This window comes from Salvia miltiorrhiza, chromosome 2, assembly GCF_028751815.1.
Source record: "Salvia miltiorrhiza cultivar Shanhuang (shh) chromosome 2, IMPLAD_Smil_shh, whole genome shotgun sequence".
In the NCBI taxonomy this organism is placed as follows: Eukaryota; Viridiplantae; Streptophyta; class Magnoliopsida; order Lamiales; family Lamiaceae; genus Salvia; species Salvia miltiorrhiza.
The window spans coordinates 68813663-68831078 of NC_080388.1; the positions used below are offsets into that span (position 1 = coordinate 68813663).

Sequence of the window (17416 nt, forward strand, 5' to 3'; positions counted from 1 at the left end):
AATGAAAGTTCACTAAAAATATCAGATAAATGAAGTTCGTTCTTTCTAATACATTGACAAATAGAGTGGGACTAGCTTGAGAAATTTGAAAAAAAAAAATTGAAAAAAAATGAAAAATATTTTGCACTCCTTATGAAATGTTGAGGGGCTACAACCCATAATCAAAAGATGGTCAAAGAGGTAAATATGTTAGGGGGTTATATGATATGGGGTTATTTGTTACTTCCCCCTTGAAAAATTAGTGATAGTTTGAGAAAGGGCATATCCATGATTTCATAAGTGGTGAACCCGGCCGTTGAATTATAGAGCCTACAATGCCCCCAAGTCAAATTTTTTGGGTGTCCGTACAATCATTTTTGTGTCCAAGTAGTATTTTAATGGGGTTAGAATGATAACTTAGTCACTTAATTGTAATAAATAGTTGTTCTTTTTCTATTGATTCAACAAAAGGTACATTGAAATCACATAAATAGCTAACCTTATGCATTTGTGAAAAAATATTTCATCTCATACAAAAACAAACTTGTTATGCGTTTAAAAAAAAAAATATTTCATCTTCTACAAAAGTAAACTAATTTTCATTATTAATGGTACGTTAACTACATGATCTCAAATTCAAAATTCAAAATTAAATAATAAAACAAAAGAGGGCAAAAATAACACAAATTTAACAAACTAACTTCACAAATATTAAAACATTAATGTATTATGTTCTTTCTCTAATATATAGGAGTAGTATATATATATATATATATATATATATATATATATATATATATATTTATATATATTAAAATAATACTAGTAAATATTACTTAATTAACACTTTTGGGAGAGGGCTTCAACCCCCGGAGATCCGCCACTGGTTTGGAATATATTTAAACTATTTCTTACCGCTAGGGTGGATTGAAGTGAAGATGGATGGTTCGTAATGCCTTGAATACGGTAGTTTGATGTTTTAATGGCTCAGCAGCCAGGAATTGGGGTTTGCGTTTGAACTTTCAAGTATACCTCATATTCAATACATTACAATTATAAACTAGAGAAGCACATCTCGACTTAAGAATATATGTACGGTTCAATTTTTTTTTAAAGCGACACACTATTCGAATTTAATTATGAATTTTCGAGTTCAAATTCACTCAGTTTATACATCAAGATCGAATGTACATATTTTGTATTTATATATGTTTGATCTCAATGATTATGGATCGCAATGTGCTGGCCACTATTAAGACCTACAACAATATCAAGCAAGTCAGAACTTGACTCTCATATGTCTCCTTACAACATTTAATTCTTCTATTTTCTTTGTACTTGTTGCCATAAAATGAAATTTAGAAATTACTAATTGCCAGGCACTAAACTAAGTTAGATAATAGAGCTGTCGATCACATATTAAATATTTAAATAGAAAATTATAGCACAATAAAAACTAAATGAGATCAAAGTTAATACTCATTGTCACGTATAGAACTGAATTTACATTAAGGGTGTGTTTACTTTGGTAGTAAAATTTTCATTTTTCAAATGATGGATAAGAAAATGTGAGATAATATTATTTTTTTCTCCTTTTTTTTTATCATATGCTTACTTTGTTAGAAATAGATGGATAAACAAATTGAAATGTTGGAAAATATTTTCACACCCTCCCAATAGGATAATATTATCCAACATTTGTGAGAAAATGAGTGAAAAGGGGCTGCCCGAATAAATTTTCCAGCCTGACCGAAGAAAATTATCTATCATAGGAAACATGTCAAAATGATGGACAATATACTTTTTTTCTAACTTTTTCTATCAAAGTAAACACACCCTAAGAGAAACACGAAAACATGTGTGGCTGTGAGAGACAAATATTAATTTGACAGGAATTAGAGATAATTAGTCGTTAATTCAATATGATCATGTTTCGCAAAAATAGGAATTACTATAAAGTTTCACACAAATAGAAAAAAGAACATGTTAAATGTTTCTACAGTTGTAAATTTACTCTCATTGTTTTAGTTTTCCTTGTATAGTAGTAGTAGTAATTTTTTTAGCATTGAAACTGGTTTTCCGTAACTGTTTATTTTAGTCGAACGAGACATAATTTATCACAGGGAATTTAAACTATAAATTGTCGCTAACCAAATAGATCTATTTTAGTGGAAGCACAAATTTCTTTTTGATTGGTAGTGGAAGCACAATTTATGTGATAAAGGTCACATTTTGGTCATAATTAATAAGAAACTCACGAACACGAAGAGCAATAAATCAGAATGGAACGACTAAAAACTCATGAGTCATGACGTTAGAAATTTAAATTCAATTATGTTATTGCTACTTTTTGAAATATAGTACTATTAAGTTAGTGACAATACATAGTAGTAGCATTTTTGATAAAATAAATAAGTTTTGTATCACACCCCATAAAAAAATAAGTTTTGTAGCACATTTGACCTAAAGTACATAAGTACAAGTCAATAAAGTGAATGATAGTGACATATTAGTTATTTTTGATTTAAAAATAAGAAAGTAAAACCAAAATCTGATTCTCTCTCTATTCACGTTAAAATGGCGTGATTTTATGTGAGAAATTTTGATTCCCATAAGGCTGATATCTTGTGTACATGAATTTATGGGTGACATATTATGGGTGCACATGAATTTATGGCGTGATTTTATGTGGGAATTAAAACCATATCACACGGTTGTTGGGTGCATTTATACCAACTCAAAGTCATACACACTTGTTAAGGAAACAACCTTAAATTTACGAACTTAATTGGTCCGTACACGGTTGCTGGTAGGTAGTTAATGAAGAATACCAACCAAATGTTCATTCATCACTCATTTGAACAAGAAAGAAGAAGAAAATCCTCTCGAAACACATACACGGTAGTACACGGTTGCTCCGAATATAAAAAAAAATCATCTAAAGGCTTGTATTACATAAGGTATGTGAAATACATATTTTTTTTTAAATTTCGTCTGTACACGGTTTGTGTTCTTGAGTACACGGTTGTACACGGTTTGTATTTTAGTGATTTTTTGTTGTTTATTTCAATAATTATGTTATATATATGACTTATTACATGTTTTGGACTAAAAACGGCATAAAAAAACACTCTGTACGCAAATTATCTTATTTTTGAACCCTTAGTGTTCTGCTGTACACGGTTAGGGTTTCCGTGTACACGGTTGTGTACACGGTTGTACACGGTGGTCGAATTTGCTGTACACGGTTGGGTTGAATATGATTTTGATGTTATTTTTAGCATGTTTGTATATTCAGTTGATGTATTGGGGTACACGGTTTCCTGTTTGTGTATTTAAATGTTGTATTTTTGTCGTTTTGAAGCAGATGTCGTTTCAAGCAATCGTTATACGGCACAGTGGTCAGTGGAAATTAACCGAGTATGAAGGAGGCGATGAGGTTGTCGTGTACATGTCTAAGGAAGACCTTTGTCATGCGAAGTTGATGCAAGAGGTGCACGATCAATTAAACGAGGATGGTCGATCCACTTATATGCTTTTCTACACATCGACCACGGACGAAGGGCGAAAAATAAAAGTGGCTTTGAAGACTGATTCGGATTTGAACCGGCTGATTTCCGAGCATAAGAAATATCCCGTTGTTTACGTGATCGAGAAGGGCAAACAATCTGCGGCTCCGGTTCCTCAGACTCAAGAGCGGGTATATTATGAGGGACATCGGTCTACTATGTTTCCTATTGAGACGGACATTGGAAGAAGTATCCCTACACACGATGATAGTAGGGACGATTCATCGTCGCAGGAGGAGGAAGACGAGTCCGAGTCTTCGGATGAGGAAGAAGAGGCGATACGACGCAGAGAGATATTGGATTCAGTGTCGACTGAACAGGAAGCGTGGAGACAGACAGGGCCTCAGAATTTCACATCGGATGATCAGCCCGATGTCGAGCCTCGTGTTGGAGTTCAGCAGCTTGAGGCACGTGATTGGGGGATTCCAGTCCTCGATTTTGACGATGCGCCGGCATTAGGTTGGGAGGATTCTAACGTATTGGAGAGCGGGATATTATCAGTGGGGGCTCTATTCACGTCGAAGGATGATTTGGCAATCGCTGTTGGCCTGTACCATATGGAGAATCACGTGGAGTACGCCGTGCATCGTTCCAGTACGACCCGTTTGTGGTTTGTTTGCAAGCATGGCAACGGTTGTCCGTTCATGCTGCGAGCCGTTCAGAGTGCATCGATCTGGAGAGTGATCAAGGTGGTGATGCATCATACCTGCCACATGGATTTGAATCGCACTGCCCCGAGACAGATTCCGGCGAGGGTTGTTGGAAGATATTTTGCACGGAAATTGGTAGGCGAGGGGGTCGTTTTGAAGCCGAAGGAGATGATGTCAGAGATGCAGCGCTTATTCGGTATTGAGATCAATTACAGCTTCGCTCTCCGTGCAAGAAACATCGCGATTGAGATGACGTATGGTGATTTTGGGAACTCGTATCAGATGCTCCTGTGTGATACGGGCAATCAGGTCCTCATCGCGTCGCCTCCAATAATCCTCATCTCGGTCTGCCTGAGGCTCGCGATCATCAAACTCCTCTGACCTGCGCCGCTTCGACGGGCTGCCACCTGGCTCCTCATACGTCTGCCTATGTCGCTCGACATGGACAGGGACAGGCTGCTTCTCACGAGCCCTCTCTGCCCGTGAGCTACTCCTCGGGACAGGGACAGGCTGCTTCTCACGAGTCCTCTCTGCTCGTGAGATACTCCTCTGCACAGGGGGAGGCCTAACAGGAGGAGCGCGGCTCCGGTACAACTGGCTCTGTCAAGCCAGCGTATTTCCCTCCGGGATGGTATCGTACAGAAAAGGGCTCTGGATGCCTCAGGGTCTGCAAATACCATGAATCATTCTCCTCCTCGACCGGTTCGAGTGTCCGGTGACACTCAGCCTGCACAAAGATGAATCGATCATTTCTCATTATTCGTTAATCATAACATAATAAAATGATTGAAACTGTAAAAAACAACAATAATTACCTCATGAGCATCAAAAAAGTGGGTGAAGTCAGAAGCCGACTTCCAAGTCGTCCAGTTCACCAATCGTGGCATCTGCAACCTCGTGTCACGCATCCCACACGCGCGGCCCAACCTCGGAATGGCCTCGTACGACCAAATCTGTAATGCCCATATGGGCCCATAGAAGTGGTACGTCTTCCTATTACCGGTAATCTCGTTGGGATGCTTCTTCAACACACTCATCCCATGACACAAAATCTGGAATGAGTAAGAGCCCCACGGGAAGTCGGACCATGCCTGATCTTCCTCTACCAGTGCCCACACCCAATCGTGCACGTATTTATAATCCCGACAGAAGATGAGATCATACGCCACGAGAATATTGGCCGCCTTCAAATAATCCTGGGCACTGTTGCCCAGACTGCGGCTCACGAACCGCTTCCGCAGATCCTTCACTTCCACCTTCTTGCCTTTCAAAACTCGGTGCCATAGACTCTGCTTCCCAACACGGTGATCCACATCAGGATCAAAACGCTGCGGGGATGGCCCGAAACACAACCCCGTCACCAGACAATACTCCACTGCGCCGAATCGAATGTCGTGTCCACCAACGTGGAACCACTTCTCCCACGGACCGAATGCTTCGTCATACAACTCCCGTGCAAGAAGATGGTGCAGTGCGGCATTCGCACTATCCTGCCTCTTCAACTGAAGTAAATGCCCAAACGGACCTTGATTAAATTGTTCCAATCGCTGGTAGTGCGTCAGACAGGTCTCCACTTCCTTCAGTGTCGTGTCCTTTACATAGTGATTGATTCGTCCGGCATAACCTTGCATGCACGGACGTAACCAAACATGCCTCGGAGGCTGCAATTAATTCAAAAAGATGATCAGTATCAAAAAATATCAACCGTGTACAGATTCTAGACCAACCGTGTACAACCGTGTACGATTATAGACCAACCGTGTACAACCGTTTCAGATTATAGACCAACCGTGTACAACCGTGTACGGATGAACAAACCGTGTACGGTTGTACACGGTTTGTTCATACACGAAAAATACATCTATACGTTGAAAATACATAATTAGGGCATATTAAATCAATTAATACTAATCGTGTAACATAAATACCTAATCGTGTACAACCGTGTACTGAAGAACCATACACGGTTGTACACGGTTGTTCAAATTACTTTCCAGAATCAAAATTTCACAAATTACCAACATTATGCCATACATAAACACCTAATAATCAACTATTGTGCACAATTTAACAATACAAAACACATAAATTCAAATTTTAACAAATATAGTTCACGGTTACTTACCGGATTCGGCGTCGGGTATTTTTCCCTCCTCGATGTACTCGGGCGATGGCCTCGTTCTACAGGCTGTTCTTCCTCTCTGGAGTAGTCGGATTCAGTTTCACTCATTGTTAATTGAGAAGATAGAATAATTCATCAAGTTGTTTTTGCTCTATTATGGAGTACACGGCTTTGGGGTTTCAATTTTCAAACCACACACGGTACACACACGGTAGGTAGTTTGTAGAAAATAGTGAGAGGCGTGAAATTGGGTGAAATTTTGCTCTCAAATTGGGTGAAATTTGAGCTTGTACAAGAGAGGGAAATGGTGTGCACACACGGTTTCACTTGGAAATTTTCTTGAGCAAAAGAGTGAGAGGCGTGAAAATTCTGTGCATACACGGGAGGCTAGGGTTCGTGTAGGAAGAGAGAGAAAAAGACAATATAGGACAAAATTGATTTTGATAGAAGATTCGAAAATTGACTTACTTTTTCATTTGAAGTGTTGTGGCCGAGATTTTGTGGGGATGTGGACATTTTTAATAATTTTTTTTATTAGATATTGAGAGAGAGAAGTGATATATGTGGGGACCATTAGATATTGAGAGAGAATGTGCTATAAAACTTATTTTTTTATGAGCCTTGATACTTAACTTATTTATTTTATAGAAAGTGCTACATAAAAATCTCACCCGTTAAGTTATTGCTACTTGACATTTATGACAATATAGACTCATGACATTATAAATTTAAATTCAATTACGCTTTTTGCTACTTTTTGAAATATTTAAGTTATTGCTGCATCTTCCCAATGAAACATATTTAAGGTTGTGCGTAGTGGAATATTTTAATTTTTTCTTAGTTCGGTAAATTGAGAGCATACTCATTTCTGTTACTTGGTTTGTCAAATTACTTGGTAGGTTATAATTTTTCATCGGTGTTGGGTTCTATTTATTACTTCCTCCTCTGTTCCCATTAGTAATATCTCCATTACTATATTAAAACGTTCCAACAATAATATTTTATATCTTTTTTAATAAAAAATAATAATTTAAAATATTATTAATAATGATCCCCAATTCACTTTATACATTAACTCACTTAAAATAATCTTTAAATATCTTATACCAACACATTAACTACATTTTTCTTAATCTTCGTATCCTAATCAGATATTACTAATGAAACGTAGGGTCACAAAATTTCTAAGGGACTTCTAAAAAAATTAGATTCTTATAATTTGATCAAATCTTAGGAGAATGGGCCAAAATTCACTCTTCAAATGATTCAGTTATCGTTAATTCAACTCATAAAAATTATTTCTAAAAAGTTAGATTCTTGCTTGGATAATGAGCTAGGGCCTACCGTGATCTTCACCGACTCTCTTCTTGCTGTGCCGCTCGGTCTTCGAGTGTAATTATTTGAAAGTTGGATTTATCTGTCTGACTTAACGATATTGTGCATCGTGATTTAATATAATACGCCTTTATTCTTAAAAAAAAAAAAAATTAAATTACACTCCGTGGTGACTGGTGTAGTAAAAGAAGCATCCACCCCCAAATAAACGGTCAGGATCAATCAACCGCATGATGCAGGCAATACCAAATTCCCTCCTCCACCACAGTTACAAAAATATGAGAGCAGTGCAAACAATCAGCTTCTCTCTTCCACCAAAGACAAAAATAAAATTACATATAGAAAGAAATACTCCATATAGTATTAATAAATATAGCTCAACGTCTTTCAGACAAGAAACTTCTCTGATTCATTTTTCATATTTACTCCAATTCAATGCAATGCCCTTGCGGATCTTCTCCACTCCCTCTATCCAAATTCAAAGTATTCATTGCTTGTAATTTCAATTTCTCCGTTGCTTTCTGAAATCGATCTCGACTGCCGCATTTCCCCTCCTCATTTTTCGTGTTATTTTTTCGGTTTTTCCTATTTCCTTGGAATCCAGCTGTTTCAGCTGAAAATTGGTTATTTTTGTATAGAGATTGCACTGACGTACGCTGTCGTTGTTCGATATTGACGAACTTTGACTTCGGAGGAGTTGTTTTTTTTTTTTTGGAATATCCTTTGTGTTTTTACTTTTTAGTAGGTTTTTTTAGGTTGAATGAAAAGGTAATTTGTATTGAATTAGGATTTCTTGTTCCGCGTTCATTTCTTTTTTTCCCGACTGTGTTAGCGTAGGTTTCATTCTTGTGTTTCTTTTTCCAAACTTATTAGTGCGTGTCTGCATTATTTGATTTTATTGAATGGCAGTGGTTTTTCCTTTTGTGTATTTTTATGGTAATTAGGCTTATGTTTTTTTGGGTAGAGTAATTAGGCTTATGTTACTTTGTATTCTGTTCCCCGAAAAAAGTCAGTTTCTCAGCTAGCGAGGCTATTCTGAAGTTAGAATAAAGCTTCTAATTGGAGCACTGCGTGAAACTTGGAAACGAATGTTAGCCAAGTATGCCGAGCATTACAGCTACGACGAAGAAAATCACCACTCTCACTGTTAGTTCAATCTTTTCCTTTTAATCCTCTGGATTTTCTCTTTTCCTTCATAATTAAGTTTTCTGATTTTCCATGAATTTGATATCATTTTTGGTTCGTCATAGGTGGCTGTCAAATGCCGGCCGCTGACTGCCAAAGAGCTTGGACGTGATATAGTAAGAGTGCATAATGACAAGGTTATTTTCATCTAGAAGTGTAAACATGATTTTCTCTGACATTTTTTTTATGAGAAATATGAAGAAATGGTTGATGCAGGAAGTTCTTGTTTTAGACCCGGACCTTTCAAAGGAGTACCTAGATCGCATACAAAATCGAACAAAGGAGCGGAGATACACATTTGATTATGCATATGGCACTAACTCTACCAATTTGGTAGGTATATGTGTCATTACTCATTACTTATTTTGGTTGTATATCTGTCTAGTGTCTACAAATGCTCTTCTAATTGGTAAAATTCACTATGTCTGGCAAGAACGTCATTTGGACCCCTGCCACCATGATTGCATGAATTGGAACTCCATAATTATTCCACATAACATTGATTTTAGCTAGTTCAGATTGAAAATGGTGAATGAAGATGCATGTTTCAATGGTGCCAATGGAGCTAGATAAAAAGGTTTCTTGCGTGGATTTTTTTTTTTGGCAAAATGTAGAAACTGATGATGTTGCTTCTTCTTCAGGATGTATACAAGAGAAGTATACGTTGCACAATTGCTGGCGTAGTCAACGGTCTCAATGCAACTGTCTTTGCTTATGGTTCCACTGGCAGGTAGTTTGAGATTTTATAAGCAAATTGCAGTAGTTTTTTGCTAATTTTACTGACTTTGGAATTCAGAAGGATTTGTCTCGCATAGAACTCTTGTTGTCTTAACTAATAAAGTTACCAGTCGTTTGTGGCCTGGAAAGTAAGGAGGATTAAATATCCCAAGTGTCTGCTTTTGAGTTCTGTCCAACTTGGTGTTCATTAATGTGTCCCAGCTCCTGTTCTTAAACTTTACCATGCTAATGTTGTTGCTGAAAGAATGAAACATTTACTCACAGATATTTTACAAGGAGTAGGAGCTGAACTATCTAAAAGTTATCATCAAAGTATTAGCTCAAGTTTCTAAATTTATCATCCTTTGTAAATGAGATAATGGATATGTATAAGTAGCATGATTGTTATTTTGTATAAATTTCGTAATTTGTATGTTTGTATTGTAGAAAGCATTCTTTTTATCACAAGAGCTAACTTATGACACATTAGTTTCTGATTTTTGTGACATTAATGATGATTATGAATCGTTATGCGTGCCATTACCTATATTCTAATGATTCTCAGGTATCCAGGGGCTATTTTGGTTTTTTCACTAAAGAATATCATGAGGCCTAGCATTTGGAAATAGAATGAATATGCTTCATTTTACTTGCTTTACGTGCACATGCATATGATACCATTGATTGTTTCTTGGATTCTTCTATCAGCGGTAAAACATATACCATGGTTGGAACTCGAGATGATCCAGGACTTATGGTTCTCAGTTTAAATACAATTTTTAATCTAATGGAGAAAGACAATAGCTCTGATGACTTTGAAGTTACTTGTTCATACCTTGAAGTCTACAATGAGGTTGGTCATTACTTATTTTCTTGAGAAGATAAATGTTGAAACTTATTTTATCTGAATCTCTATGAATATGAGTTGTTTTCATGCAGGTGATCTACGACCTTCTAGAAAAGTCGTCAGGTCACTTGGAACTAAGGGAGGATCCAGAACAAGGAATAGTTGTTGCTGGTCTCAGAAGTATCAAGGTAGTTCTATGTGTTTCTTCCATAGAAATTGATGCGCATTATGAGAAGCTAATATATAATCTTACACATGCTTCATTCGTATATATATAATGCTGTAATAGGGACTGAAATGTGGTTTATATTCTTGGTGGTGAGCCAATATTTTTTTAGAAGATATTCTAGTTTAAGTCTTAACATGTATCTGGTGTTGTTAATATCGTTGCTGCCTGCACTCAGGTGAATTCAGCTGACAGAATTCTTGAACTTCTGAATTTGGGGAACAGCAGGCGAAAAACCGAAAGCACCGAGGTCAATGCAACTTCCTCACGGTGGGTGATTTATTCTAAGTCTTTTTTCCCCCCCTCATACTCTGCTTATTCTTTTTCATGTAAATGGGATCTGTCTGATCATTGATGGTGGCATCAATTGACTGATGGTTTGTTTCACGAGCTTCTAAATAGTCTATTGTGCACCTAGTCACCCAGTTACCCCTGCTTCCTGTTTGCAAATTTTTTAAAGGTTAAAAGACGCACTAAGAAGTATGCTGATGGCCAAGTGCAATTTGAAAAACTCTGTGCTCCATTTCTGTTATTGAACATCTGTTTCACATATTGCCTAACTTGACTAATTTCCCTAGCATTGTTAACCTTCCTCTAAAAGTTGAACATGTATTCTCTCTTACAGATCCCACGCAGTTCTAGAGATAACTGTGACAAGAAAACAACAAAAGAAATATCCAAACCAAGTTATCAGAGGAAAACTTGCACTAGTAGATCTTGCTGGAAGGTTTCTACCTCCTTTCTATATTTACTTCAAACACTGTAGTCATCTCTTCACTTAAAAGGTATGAAGTGTTGCTCAGAGAATTTATGATGCAGTGAACGGGCATCTGAAACAAATAGCGGGGGACAGAAACTGAGAGATGGTGCTAATATAAACCGATCCCTTCTTGCTTTGGCAAACTGCATTAATGCTTTGGGTAAACAACAGAAGAAGGGTCTGGCTTATGTCCCGTACCGGAATAGGTCCTCGCTTCCACTCCCACCTCTCTCTGTGTATTGAAGTTCTTTGTGATGATTAGTACATGGTGTATTGAAGTTCTGATAAAGTGCCTTATCTTAAACTTCCTTTCAGCAAGTTGACACGGATTCTTAAAGATGGTCTGAGTGGTAATTCTCAAACAATAATGATTGCCACCATCTCACCAGCCGACAATCAGTATCACCATACTGTCAATACTCTGAAGTATGCTGACCGAGCAAAGGAAATTAAGACACATATCCAGGTGAATAAACATCATGTTTCAACATAAAAATGATCCCAATGTTTTAATGGGATAAATTGCTTTTTCTATCTTAATCAAGGAAAACTTCATACTCCCTCCGTCCACGGAAAGTGTGGTTTTTTTGCCATTTTGGTCCGTCCACAATAAGTGTGATGCTTATTAAATTTGGTACACATCCTTATATTTTCAATTCCATTCACACTCAATATTTACAAAAATTCATCTCACAAACCATTTATTAATTGCCTAACAAATCAACTTTGGTGGGTCCTTTCTCTACTTTACACACATCTCCCAACCATTTATTAAAACTCGTGCCCTCCAAACCACACCTCAGTTTTCGTGGACGGAGGGAGTGATAAATCACGTACTCTTTCTAGGTTTCTACTTTAACTGTGCTACACATTTGTACTCTTATTAAGATCTTTTTTCTAAGATGTTAGGTCAAGCCGTGAAGATATTTTTGTTGGAAGAAAGAAGTCTAGTATGCTTTGAACCTAAATTGTTCTTTTGGTTTCAGAAAGAAACTTTCAATATTCTGCTTATTACCTTAACCCTCCTCAAAATTTGAACCAGTATAAATTGATTAATTGTTTCTGGTACATAAGTTCTTATTTAAATTGGAAATGCATACCTATGAGGGCAGTTTGAATTGTAGATGTACTCAATGACTGGTAACTGTTTTATTTTTCAAATCAACCTGTTTACTGTAATGTATATGAAATCGCCTGAATGCACCTAAGCGTTTCTTACCTCTCCGGTGGACACTTTAATCAACTCATGGGTTCTCATACTTTAAACTGTAAGTTGGACTGGGATACTATTTAACTTGGAAACCTCACTTATTTAGCAGAATACAAGATTGGATTCATTCAGGATTGTTGTTCTCTGTCTATATGATCTCCTTTATTTTTCTAATAAATAATAGTAATAATAAAAAAAATCCTTCTTTTCTTTCTTGGAAGTATGATTTTCAATTTTTTGGCTACAGAAACTCACAAATGGTTCAACTGTAGTCTCTTCTAGAATATACATACTAATAGAGCAAAGTGTCTGGTTCTCAGAAAAATGTAGGAACAATAAATGCTCACACATCAGACTACCAGAAAATGATTGACAATCTTCAGGTAACTATTTTGCTGGTGTTAATCTTTGTTCTCAAGGACAGATGTCATGTAGTAATATCAAAACAATTTATTTTGCAGAGTGAGGTTAGCCGGTTGAGGAATGAATTAGCTGAAAAAGAGTCACAACTTAATGCTAAGTCTACTGAAAAAGCAGCTGATGATGAATTATCACTGTTGAATGCATTGAGCCTGGAAACTAATGAAAATGTCCTGGAGAGGATAAACTTACAGAAGGCTCTTATTGAACTTGAAGAAACTAATGTTCGGAATCGCAAGGAACTCCAACACCTTGATGATGCTATTGCAAAACAACAGGTTACACAATGGCTTCTTTGCTAACTAGATAATTGTAAACTGGATTACTTGAGAATGTAATCCCTCTACGGAGCTGGCTTTTTGTGTTTTACTCACTCTGTTGGCCTCCTTAACGAGACGTTTCTAATCAAATTTATGGATAATTCATTTGAATAATATGAAGATCATTATCTAGCATATATGTGAAGCTACCTCATGTTCTATTTTTGCAGGTGATCGAGAGTGATGGGCCTGTTGTGCAGGCGTTGCAAGCAAGGCGTCAAGTGATTCTTGATAACATTCGTGATAATGATGAGATGGGTGTTAGTTATCAGAAGGTTGTGCCTGTGATGGTTGCATGCTTTCTCATATTTTTCTCTTTTAACATAAAAGTGGTGTCATGTTCTATTGCAGGAAATTGAAGCAAATGAAAAGCGCAAGCGTCAACTGCAGGACCTGATTGATGAAGCCATTAAAAATAATGGCAACAAAACATATTTGGGTATTCTGAGTCAGTACAGACTGCTGGTAAACCATACTACTGATTTGCTACAGCATTCTTTATCTTTTCAAGACCATTACTTATAATTTGATTAGAACTAGAATATTGGCCTCGTGAATTTTTTTCACATTGCTTGACCGAGCAAGTACATTTCTAGAAATTTTCTCTCCCATTGAAGCATCTTAAACTCTCTAAAAGAACGCGGTGTTCTACCTTTTCGATTTAGGAAACCTTGCACCTTTCTTTTGCAAGCTGCCTAACCACATATCATAGTTCCACTTATTCTCCATTGTAAGTTTATTTGAGCCTTGAAATGTTATGCAGGGAATTACCAACACCGAACTTCAATTTGAAATGGCAATAAGAGATCAAATCATTTACAGCCAAAGAGAAGTGCAAAGAAAGCTCTGGGATCTGCTAGCGAGCTTGGGGCTCGGTGAGAAACAAATAGTTGAGCTTGGAGCAAAGCAAGGAATGACTGTGGATGACATCAACATGATAACATCAGGACCGTCCAACATGACACATTCCCCAATTTTGAAGCATGAAAAGCACAATCCATTATATCATTCTACGTTTGATGGTCAATCTAGTTTTGTATCACCTGGGTTTTTTCCTCAAGAACAGGAACTTGGAGTGAGATCTTTCCCGATGGAAAGTCAGAAGCTTACTCCTGCACTTTTCAGAGAGGAGCACCATGCTTCATACTATTACATTTCTCATGGGCTGTCCCCATCAATCAATCCACGCTGGTGCAACAATCAGCCAGGTTCTTGTTTTGGTTCAGTCGATCAACGGCCACATGGATCGAGAAATTCTTTTCCGCAGAGGAGCAGCCATGTCTCTCACTATGAACAGAGTGGTGTTTCAAGTTTGTCTTTCAGTACCAACTTTAGGCAGCACCAACTGCAACAGGTCCTCTCAAATTCTTGTATAATTTTTTTGATTTCCGTGAACTTGTATCCCGGAAGTTTTCCCCTGATTTACTCGAAACTTGCTACTGCTACAGGACGCAATGTTGGTGGCTAATACACCGCAAGTAAACATAAATTCATATGTTGGGATTAACAGAAGATGGGATCCATGCAAAGATGTGGCAACGAGACATCGTGGAGAGATTTTCGGACATTTTGTGGTGGATCAAGTTGGGAATGAGGTTAACTCTCAGCATGGATTCCGGAAAGCTACACTTGGTCCACAGAAAACTGTTGCAGGCATACTTCCTTCCCATATCACTTCCAAGTTTAAGGGAGAGCAATTCAAGTGTAAGTAATATAGATCCTCTATTCGTTCATTTTTTTGTACTTCATTTTTTCTGTCATGTGTTCCTACCCTCCCCACCCCTCCCCTCCTCTCCCCTCCAAGTGTACATGTACTAGAATTAGTTGGCATTGTTCAAGCCCAATGTAATCTGCTCAATTCTTTGTAGTTCAATTCTTTTTGTTAGTGGGGCTTGTACCTAGACATACGATTTTGTTCAATAGTTGGTTCGTAGCTAGACTTTTCAGGATTGTAAATATAAGTGCATCGAGCTTCTCCGCTGCTCCTGGTTATGCTTCTGATCAATTTTGATGTCAAGAGCCACTCATCATTTAGAGCATCTCCAATGCATGGTGTCTTAAGGGGGTGTCTTGGATGGTGGTCCCCACCTAAGACACACCCCTCTCCAATGCATTGGTGCTTAGAGGGTGTCTTAGATTCTCATTTCCACAAAATTTATATTTCTACACTTTTATTTTTAAATTCCCAATTTCATTAAAAATAAAATTAATCATTACAATAATTAAAATAAAATTAAAAATATAGTAATTAAAATACAATAATAAAATAAAAAATTACAATAAAAATGTAGAAGAGAGAATTGTAGTTGAGATGAGAATTTTTTTGAAGAGAAATGTAGTTGAGAAAGTGGTGAATTTTATTTTGTGGAAGAATGGTATTTATAGAAGGGAAAAAAATAGCAGTTTACAATGCAACGGACGGATTTAAAAAAATAAAAATAAAAATCAACGGTTAAATTTTGAAAAAAATAGATTTTCGATTTTTTTTTAATTGTTACACGAAATCTTAGACAAATCTTATGATATGTGTCAATGTGTGGCTACGATTCAATTTTTATAAGAATGACCTTTTATTTCTTTGATAGACTATTTGAATTTGCCTCTAGAATTCACAATATTTAATTTAGACTGGACTTTAAAAATAAACAAATTAAAATAGTAAAAATAAAAATTATTCACTAAGATAGAAATCTAAAAATTAAGATACAAAAATTTAAAAATTATTCAACAATTTTTTAGTCGTAAATTTGAGTTTTTGAACTCAAATTCACAATCAAGATTATTCCTAAAAGTGGTGGATTATAACTTTAAAACTCGAATTCACAATCAAAATTATTCGGAGTCGTGAAATTAAGCTTTTAAAACTCGAATTCACGATCAATACTATTTAGAGTTGTGAATTACAATTTTAAAATTCGAACTCATAATCAAGACTTTCCTAGTTGTGGATTATAACTTTAAAACTTGAATTCACAACCAATTTTATTTGAGTTGTGAATTGTAGTTTTAAGATTCAAATTCACAACTAACTATGACTTTATCACTATTTTAAAACTAATTGTAAAACCAAGAACATTAACAATACAAACGTCACAAAACTCTTAATTCAATTAAAATAATTTACCACCTTAACTCGAATTCACAACCAACATTAGTGATTTAGTTGTGAATTCATCGAGTTGGTTGTGATTTCATGAATATTAATAGTAAAGGAACAAAAAATTAATCGAACCGCTATCACCGCCATTGCCTCGTCTTGCCAACGACTGCGTCGCCTTAGCATCGTCGAATTGAGGGAGAAATCAACGGCGCCTAGACAATTATCACAAGTCGCCACCACCAGAAAACATAATCACCGGAACCTGTCACCGCCACTACTTGTACTTTCGACTACGGTGTCGCTCCCATTGACACTACTGAATTCACAATTTTAAGAAGAAGAATTATGAAGAATTCACGGTTGGAAGAAAAATTCATACTTTAGGATGAACATAATTCACCTTGACACAATCACCACAAAGAATAATTCACCTTAACGCTATCACCACAAAAAAGAATTCACAACTTTAGGAAGAAGAATTATGCAGAATTCACAGTTGGAAGAGAAATCCGAACTTCATGAAGAAGAATAAGCATAATTTACCTTGACGCTGCCACTATAAATAAGAATTCACTACTTTAAAAAGAAAAAATATGCAAAATTTACGGTTGAAAAAAAAGTTCAAACTTTATGAAGAAGAATACGTAGAATTCACTTTGACGCAGCCGCTACAAATAATAATTCTCCTTGACGCTATCGCCACGAACAAAAATTCACGACTATATGAAGAATTATGCAGAATTTACTATTGGAAGAAAATTTTCAAATTCTATGATGAACGCATAATTTGCTCCCAGTTTGAATTTCAATAAAATTCCTTTTCTTATCAAAAAACAAAAAAAGAAGCTTAGAAAATTTGATTGTTATATTGAAAATAATGGCAAGGGTAAAATTGTATTCTCCTAAAATTATTTGATTTCAAAACTTTTAATGTCATTAAATATTTTTTATTTTTACTGTATAAAAATGAATACTT

The 17416-nt window shown here is 36.3% G+C and overlaps 2 protein-coding genes and 1 long non-coding RNA gene across 3 annotated transcripts; 1 reads left to right on the forward strand and 2 right to left on the reverse strand.

The window, feature by feature from the left end:
- Positions 1-4763: 4763 nt before the first annotated feature.
- Positions 4764-6443, reverse strand: LOC131009923 (uncharacterized). Its single transcript, XM_057937322.1, has 3 exons — positions 6324-6443; positions 5014-5859; positions 4764-4925 (listed from the first exon to the last, which is right to left on the reverse strand). The coding sequence occupies exons 1-3, from the start codon at positions 6426-6428 to the stop codon at positions 4764-4766; spliced, it is 1113 nt and encodes a 370-aa protein (XP_057793305.1). The 5' UTR covers positions 6429-6443.
- Positions 6444-7897: 1454 nt separating this feature from the next.
- Positions 7898-15318, forward strand: LOC131008629 (kinesin-like protein KIN-8B). The gene is made up of 16 exons (XM_057935569.1): positions 7898-8801; positions 8906-8977; positions 9057-9173; positions 9482-9570; positions 10266-10410; positions 10497-10592; positions 10809-10900; positions 11256-11357; positions 11450-11596; positions 11706-11856; positions 12921-12983; positions 13062-13298; positions 13511-13615; positions 13692-13805; positions 14104-14694; positions 14789-15318. Exons 1-16 carry the CDS (start codon positions 8757-8759, stop codon positions 15050-15052), a joined length of 2430 nt encoding a protein of 809 aa, XP_057791552.1. The 5' UTR covers positions 7898-8756; the 3' UTR covers positions 15053-15318.
- A 1066-nt stretch (positions 15319-16384) lies between these two features.
- On the reverse strand, positions 16385-17390 carry LOC131008631 (uncharacterized). Its single transcript, XR_009096319.1, has 2 exons — positions 16841-17390; positions 16385-16756 (listed from the first exon to the last, which is right to left on the reverse strand). It is a non-coding gene; the product is annotated as an uncharacterized LOC131008631 (long non-coding RNA).
- Positions 17391-17416: the final 26 nt, after the last annotated feature.

Excerpts from the sequence above, each read along its gene's own strand:
- LOC131009923 (XM_057937322.1), bottom strand. The coding sequence starts at position 6,428 with ATGAGTGAAACTGAATCCGACTACTCCAGAGAGGAAGAACAGCCTGTA. Across the intron at positions 5,860-6,323 it reads AATACCCGACGCCGAATCCG|CCTCCGAGGCATGTTTGGTT; the intron begins GTAAGTAACCGT and ends AATTAATTGCAG. Across the intron at positions 4,926-5,013 it reads ACTTTTTTGATGCTCATGAG|GCTGAGTGTCACCGGACACT; the intron begins GTAATTATTGTT and ends ATCTTTGTGCAG.
- LOC131008629 (XM_057935569.1), top strand. The coding sequence starts at position 8,757 with ATGCCGAGCATTACAGCTACGACGAAGAAAATCACCACTCTCACT. Across the intron at positions 9,174-9,481 it reads GCACTAACTCTACCAATTTG|GATGTATACAAGAGAAGTAT; the intron begins GTAGGTATATGT and ends CTTCTTCTTCAG. Across the intron at positions 13,806-14,103 it reads TGAGTCAGTACAGACTGCTG|GGAATTACCAACACCGAACT; the intron begins GTAAACCATACT and ends AATGTTATGCAG.